Source organism: Melospiza melodia, chromosome 9, assembly GCF_035770615.1.
Source record: "Melospiza melodia melodia isolate bMelMel2 chromosome 9, bMelMel2.pri, whole genome shotgun sequence".
Lineage (NCBI taxonomy): Eukaryota > Metazoa > Chordata > Aves > Passeriformes > Passerellidae > Melospiza > Melospiza melodia.
In genome coordinates this window covers 30,146,872-30,154,706 of record NC_086202.1, presented here as the reverse complement: position 1 = coordinate 30,154,706, position 7,835 = coordinate 30,146,872, and the positions used below count along the sequence as shown (strand labels likewise).

General features: G+C 42.2%; 1 protein-coding gene across 1 annotated transcript in view; it reads right to left on the bottom strand.

Moving 5' to 3' along the window:
* Window positions 1–939: 939 nt before the first annotated feature.
* Window positions 940–7,835, bottom strand: part of IPMK (inositol polyphosphate multikinase) — a 31,034-nt gene continuing 24,138 nt past the window's right edge. Inside the window, exons 5-6 of the mRNA XM_063164070.1 lie at window positions 4,324–4,405; window positions 940–3,931 (exon numbers count right to left, since the gene is read on the bottom strand). Coding sequence (XP_063020140.1) covers window positions 3,297–3,931; window positions 4,324–4,405 — 717 coding nt within the window. The 3' untranslated portion in view covers window positions 940–3,296. The remainder of the gene's footprint in view (window positions 3,932–4,323; window positions 4,406–7,835) is intronic.

Here is a 7,835-nt window from a genome sequence, read left to right as displayed (position 1 = left end):
AATGGAAAATAGTGGTTTCCTAATCTACTCAGTACTTTTAGAAGTTCTCCATGAAACTGTGAGATTATGGAAAAGAACACCCTGGTTATACATCACAGTAGAAAAAAACAAAACAGTGCAAGTTTCATCTGAATCACAACTACCAGTAAAGTCTCCAGTTCATAAAACAAATTGATTAAATAATGTGAAGTATTTCATAGTGGTATAGTAACTTCCAATGCAATTTATGCAACAAATTTCACCCATATTCAAAAATACATTTGTAAATGCTTTTCATAAAACTTTATACAACTCAAGTTCCCCTCAGGTAATCCCAAGCACAGTCCTCACTCCACCTAGGCAGAAGCCTGTATTCATTCTCAGAGTCCACAAGTGACAATGCTGTGTGAGCTCTTTCTCTTTGAGAGTCAGCTCTGCTAAACCCAACTCTTATTGCTTAAAACCATCAGTTTCCTCAGCAGGCCTAGCACCCAGCTACACCTCACCAGGCTGGGGCAGCAACCCACTGTTGTATGGACATAAACACCTGCAAGCCTTGTAGCCATTCCTGTAAAGATTTCCATGGGATGGGTGCCTGTCCAGAGAGCAAAAGGGGCGCTGCTGACAGGGAGGGAGATCAGTCATTGAGAGTGCATCAGTTCAGTGACCCATTGTCTCCCTCTTCATCTTCTGATTAATTACATATTCTGTTTAATGATTTCTGTGAATACATTTCCAACTGTAACTGAAAACAACTGGCTCAGACACAAGACACACCAAGCCTAAAATCTGCAAGAACAGAAGTGTGAATATAAGGCCTCTGCAGGCTCAGACTCACAGCTGGTACTATGCCCAAACATCTCCACAGCAAGCTTTATTCACACAATTTCCAATAAAAAATACTGTTACTTCTCAAGCTACATTTTAAATGATCAGAAATACATTCAGAATAACTACTGGTACAAAAACCATGATAAAATTTTTTTATTCAAAATATTCTGACAGGTTGACAATATTCCAGGCATGTTACAAATACTGCCATAGCCAACAAAACAATCAATACTTAGAGAGCATTCAAACACTGAGGACATGTATCTTAAAGCAGAGACAGGAGAGTGCATGGTACTAAGTGCATACTAATCATTTTCCAATAACTAACTTGAGGAAAATACCTCATTTCTCTGGTACAAAATGGATTAAAACCCAGAAGAGATGAATTAGAGAGGACAAAAATGATGATGTTAAAATGTTTTTGCCCATACTTTCCTGTAAAACCTTGTAGCTTTATCATACAAGGCCACTACCAGTCTGGACTACTCTAGTGTTGACTATTTAAGGGATAGAACAACAAAATCATAACAGAGAAACCAGTGACAAAGCAAACAAAACCACAAACTCTTTCTAGAATATGGCTTAAATTAATTCACAGAGAGTTGGGAATATATTAACTATAAGGTACAAGAGAAATACCAGGTAGGAAAAAAGCTCCTTTTTTCCTGGTACTTTCCCCCTCAGACTTCACTGTATTTCACATAAAAATTTTAACACACTGGTCTCACCCTTCCTGCAAGCCCCTTTTTCCATGTTTCTAAAACATCATGTTACTGAAAGGTTGGTGTCATTCTTGAATGCATTGGCCAAACATGAGTTCTAAAGTTTAAACCACGTAATTCTACACATAGTAATACCCTGTTTCTCCCAATTAACCCAAGTTCTCAAATAGAGCTAAAAATTCAGCTTTATTTAAAACAGCATATCTGCTTGAAAAAAGTATGAATCTCTTTGTCATGTAGAAAACAGATGTCCAATGAAGAACTTGTCAAGATGTGAACACAGCTGAGTGCATAGTGCAGAACATCATACAGAGAGAGCAGCAAGGCCACAGGGTCACTAAGTCCACATGAAAAAGATGTATGTTTCCAATGACCAAATCCATTCTAAAACATTTTTGTCCTGGAAATGCTTTAAGCATTAAAATCTTGCTCTAGGGATGGCAGGACTCCTCCATTCCCACTTTTCATAGAGCTCACTGTAACATGCATGGCAGCACAGCCACCTACACAGCATACAGAAGAGACACACCAAAATTGCTTTGGATACATCATCCTGACCTCAAGTATTCCACACAAATGCTGAATTTTTCTTGTGAAAAGGAAGGAAATGGGAGAGCTTTCAAAAGACACAGCTTGCCTGTGTGTCATTAAGGAAACCTGCAGTTTGGAGCCCAGGATGGAGAGCCACAGCTCCTCTGGCACGAGCGGTGGCACAGCTGGTGGCTCCAGGGCTGAAGGATCTCACAGGAGGCTCCTCTGCCTCTATTGCTCGAGGTTCCATCAGTGCTCCCCAGCAGCAGAAGCATCAAACACTCACTGCACAAATGCAAGTGGCTTACAGCCAGCAGAGCTCTGCACGCTCACCCAGAACACTTCTGTCCCCATTGCACTGGTTTGCTTTTCAAAGCAATGTTGTTGGAGAAGGGCCACAAGAACAACAGTGAGACATTTTCCTTAATCACAGCATCAGACACTCCATTAACAGACTGACATAATCTCCTAAACCAAATCAACTCCGGGAACATCTTGCATTTGCCTTCTTTTGCTCCTTCCTAGGAACAAACAGTTTCTCTGGAAGTTGTGCAGTTTAAGCCTGTTACAGTATTGTACTCCAGCATTTCCTTAGCACCTCAACACAAATTATATGGTAGCTCATCTGTGGTGAACATCAGCTACACACATCCACGAAGGGGGAAGGGCTGAAAGAACAACAATATTGTCCCATGACATGGAAAAGCACTTTGGGATGCACTGGCTTCAGGTGAGACTGCTGACTCAGAATGGGATTTCTCTCCAAGCAGAGTTACTCCAGTTATTCAAATACAGTAAACACAAGGGCAGTACTGAGGACATCAATCCTGCACCTTACAACTTTCAGTCTATTTTCTAAACACCTCTTAATGGAGATGTGGCTCAGTGTCAAGGCTAAATGGGCAAAAATGTCATCTATGCTAAAGTCATTAGAGGAACTAACATAACCCTTGCTTCTGGTAGTCCTTGGACTTAAGCCCACAACATACATTTCATTCTATTAGTTTACCTATCCCACTTTATCTCAAGCATCTTCATCCTTTCACACTTTCTATGTAACTATCAATATTTTTCCTGAGTGAAATTATAAAAAGTTAAACCCTTCTACCAAAAGTACAAAGACAAATAAAATATAGAACAATACAAACCCAGTTATACAGCATTACAAGTGCAGAAATTCTTCATGTTGTTGCTCTTTATCATTGGCCCCCAATAAAAAACATAGCAAAGAATTTAGTTATCCAAAATATTTTGCAGTACTGTGATGAGATTCTTCAGCCCATAAATATAGCCCTCATCCTTTGTGTTGCTGGGAAACACGTGAGCAAAATCGATCATTCGCACCTCGACCTTTGCGCTTTCCTTGGGCTCTGCTGGCATGTGATAGAAAACTTTTTCCAGTTGGGGTAGAACATTTCCATTCAGGTGCTCCTGTGTGATGCATGTGCTGCTTTTCCACACATTGTCTTGCTCTGAGTCCTCAACTTTTAGCGAGAGCTGGCTGTGGTGCCTCTTGGAGCACGACTTTTTGTGAAGTGCATAAAATTTAGACAAGCCTTTACCTACAGAGGCTTCAATTTTTCCATTCTCTGTAGAATTTATTACATGAATATTATTATTATACTCCAACACATCTCCACCTGACAAGAGGCCTTTGGGTACTCTTCTCTTCTCTGCCAAGGTGACATCACTCAGCCTCACGGTTGTTGCTTGGCATGAGCCCTCATACACAAACAGCAGTGAGCTTGCGTAGAAGTTGAGCTGTGTCTGGCCCTCAAACCACTCCAGAATCTTTTCAACCTTCTGAATGCTGGCAGCTACCACATCTTTTCTCAAGCAGTACCCACTGTGGAAAAACTTGGAGATCCCTGCAAGAAATACACACATATTGGAATTACTTTCACTTCTGAACAGAAAACAGATGAATTTTTTGTCTTTTAGGATGAGAATAGTTCTTATTTGAAGGAATGGACACAATTTAGGGAATTTCTCTTCAGGCAATTACTAACTAAATCCAAAGTGAACCTAGGAACTCTGACACCTTCAGTCACTGCACTGCTATTATAGCCAACTGCACACAATTTAAGGTTGGCAGGCAGTTCAAACACTACAGGGAACAGCCAAAGACCCATCTGAGGGTCTTTGAGGACAAAAAAGGACTCTTAAAACAGGAACACCTAGAATAATAGTTTTTCCACACAGCTTTATGAATCAGTCTTTAAATGAAAAGATCCAAGCACACCCCAATTCCCTTACTTACCATCCTTTACTGTTTCCTTGGTCAAGCTCCTTCCATAGTGCTGGTTTTGTGTCTCATAGCTGTCTGAAGACACATGGTACACCTGAAAGAGGCAAGAAGGGGACTCCCTATGTATTTTGAATCACCAGGATTTCTGCAGAGCAAGAGACACCTCAAAGGCCACAAAACATTTAGCCTTCACAGTTTTTACGTTTCTTGCAGTGCCCAGCAAAAAAAAAAGTGTTCTCCAAAACTCTCCCTTCATCCCTTGGGCTCCAAGCTACAGCTTTCCTGTGCTAGGGACATCCTGGTGGTGGCAAAAAGCAATGTACCCTTTACAAGGAACTCTTTATGGTTTTGGAAATCCCAGCTGAGACCTAAAACTATCAGTCCTATCTGCGTTACGGTAGATGTTAAATCAGTAAGACAACAAAGCAAAAACTTCAATGCAATTATTCTGAGTTCTTTAAGTTATAAAACTATTTTAAAACAGAAAAGAAAGAAAAATAAAAAGTAGAAGAAAAGCAAAACAGTAAGAATTACTGTATGTGACCACCAAGGCCCACCTCCCTAAGACACATCTGCCACTGTCAGCACAAATGAGGCTGCACTAAATAAATGGCAGCAGCCAGGCAAAAGCTGGTTCCAGCATCAACAGCAGTACTTCAGCTCTCATCTGAAAGGGAGGCAGCTCACATGGGGACAGTTTTGTCCATATCAGGAATTGTACAAGCTTAAGAACTTAATTCAAAACTGCCTCACATATAGACGTACTTTCTCTCACACTGAAATATTTCCACAGCAGAAATGCGCGAGGCAGCAAGGCCCAAGTATAATTTGTTTATGAGAGCGCAGACAATTTTTTATTTGCAGAAATAATGGTGTTACCAAGCAGGCAGTTGTCTCTGGCAGGAACTTGGTGCTTGGCACTTGTTCAGACCACCCATCCCTGTGGCATCCTCCCCATGCACAGCCTGCCCTCCCTTCCCTGCTGTAAATAGAGAGGATCCCACTGGATGAGTCTGGGCACTCTGCTGAGGTGCCTGCTCCTCATCCCTCCTCTGGGGCCTTATTCTTGCTGAAGCCAACCAGTAAAGTCCTCAACAGTGAAACAGCAGCAATAAAAAGAAATATTAAATAAAAAAAAAAATTGAATTCCCTGTTTTCTTTATAGCCCACCACCTCGAAATGTCTCTTCCCCATCCAAACAACAATAAAGTTGATCGCACAGATCCCCACCTCCTGTTCTGGGAAGAACACTCTCAAATAGCTTTTATTTTGACAAAAAGATTGATTTTAAGTCACCAGCCATGAACTGAAGGGGCTGTAAACAGTCCTCATTATTCTAAAAACACAAAGAGCTGTAATTCTAAATGTTTGAATTCAGTAGCAGAGACACTTCACACTGTTATGATACTTGGAGAAACTGAGGCCTCCATGTCTATGGAATGAAGAAGGCCACAGCAGAGATGAGTTATTCTAAAACTGCATCTGAAAAATGTGATTTTGGCTTCACAAGAACAATAATTTTTCTCCACATAGTTTTTGCTGGGTTTTTTTCCAAAGCACATGAAAAAAGTACCAGCGTACAACACAGATACTCAAAGATTACTTATGTAAATACTTCAGGTACCAGAGTAACCTTCGAAAACATACCAAAAGTTTCAAAACTTTTTACAGAGCCACAAGTCAAAGGCAGTTAAATAAAGAATAATATTGCTTAGGAAGAGAATCAAGAGTCTGAAGACTAAATTTAAGTTTTCACTAATTGTGCCTTCATTTTAATGATATTAAGTGTTGTCATCCAGCTGGACTAGGGGCAGCTTTCTGCAGACATCAGCACTGCAGCAGTACCCAACCAAATCTTGTTTACCAGAACCTTCCTTATCTCTTCCTGTAGGAGCTGCAGTTTTTCTTGACATGGGCACCAGCTCAAACAAGCTGATCAAAATCTGCAAGCTCATTCTGTTTTCCAAAGAAACGCTGGAGCGGCACATCAGACCCTGTGTTTCTGAGCTGGGCTTCCCAAGAAGGCACCTCACCTCTTCTCATAATTTAACAAAACCATTCCCCAGATGTCTTTCTATATAGCTGACAGACAGACATGCATGCTGCATTAACAGCACATTTTTAACTATACAAAGCAGTCAGAGACACAGCACCAAGTCCCAGGGCCACAGGATGAGTGTAAGGTATGTGTTTAATTCACTGCCTTGTGCACTCAGAAGGCACTGGGTCACCCAGAGGCTTGGGTGCAGCCAGGGGCACTAAGGGACAGCAGATGTGCATCATCACAAAAACCTCCTCTGACCAGCACCTTGAGAGTTTGCACAGCTGCAGGAAGAGACTGGCTGAACATTCCTGGAAAACCTCACTCAAATACAGCTACATCACACCCCATTCTCAAAGCCAAGCTCAAACAGAAACCATCTCTGACCAGCCCTTGCTCCACCCTCACCCAGCCAAACACAGAGTGGCTGTGCTGGAGGAGCAGGAGGCTAAAATCAACTTCCTGACTGACCTCTTGCTCTACTGTGCTTTTGTACACATGGCCACCACCCATCATCTGCTATTAACCCTTCCCAAAATGACACTGTGCCTCTGAACCAAGCTTTTCCTGCATCCCTGTTGTTGCAGCTGTCTGTACTGGCCCATTTCTGTCAGAACAACAAGTCAAGCCAGATCTGTAACCTTAACAGCAGCCAAGAAATGATTAGACAGGGAAATCTCATTTCTTGTCCACCTGCCACAGCTTGTTATGTGTTTGCTCTGTATCCACTGGCAGGTCTCCTGAAGGGTGCAGGACAAAGAAAACTCCTTCTATTGAGCTGCCACACACTGCCTGCAAGAAACTCCTGCTTCATCAGTCATTTTTATATATTCTTACTATGCAAGATCACAGCTGCTGTCAGTACCCAGCTGCTACCAAAGCTGGAGCCACAAGCTGAAACTGGGGAAAGCAGGTGGCACCCCAACTCACCGAGGCACATCCCAGAGCAGCATCCATCCCCCAGGCACATCCCAGAGCAGCATCCATCCCCTAGGCACATCCCAGAGCAGCATCCATCCCCCAGGCACATCCCAGAGCAGCATCCATCCCCTAGGCACATCCCAGAGCAGCATCCATCCCCCAGGCACATCCCAGAGCAGCATCCATCCCCCAGCTCTGCAGGGACCCTCCTGTGCCAGGCCAAGACCCACAGCCATGCCTGGGCACCTTCTGCCTGTGCCCTATGACTGTACCAATATAAATACAAGTTTTCTTCATGCTCAAGTAAGTCAGGTTTCTCTGCAGGCCCTTCATCCTGCCATGGTGCAAGACTTAAAGAGTTTCAACAAGCCTTATTTTTTCTTTTCAAAAAGAAAGTAAAGCAAGGATTTGAAGAAAAAATAACAAAGGGAGAAATTTTGTTAAAAAACATTCTCTTTTTTGATATGTCTACTTTATAGCAATGCTCTCAAATTACCACTGCTGTTGAGAGCATGCCCCATTGTCCAAATCCATTTATCTAAATATCTCCTATTCTCTTCTC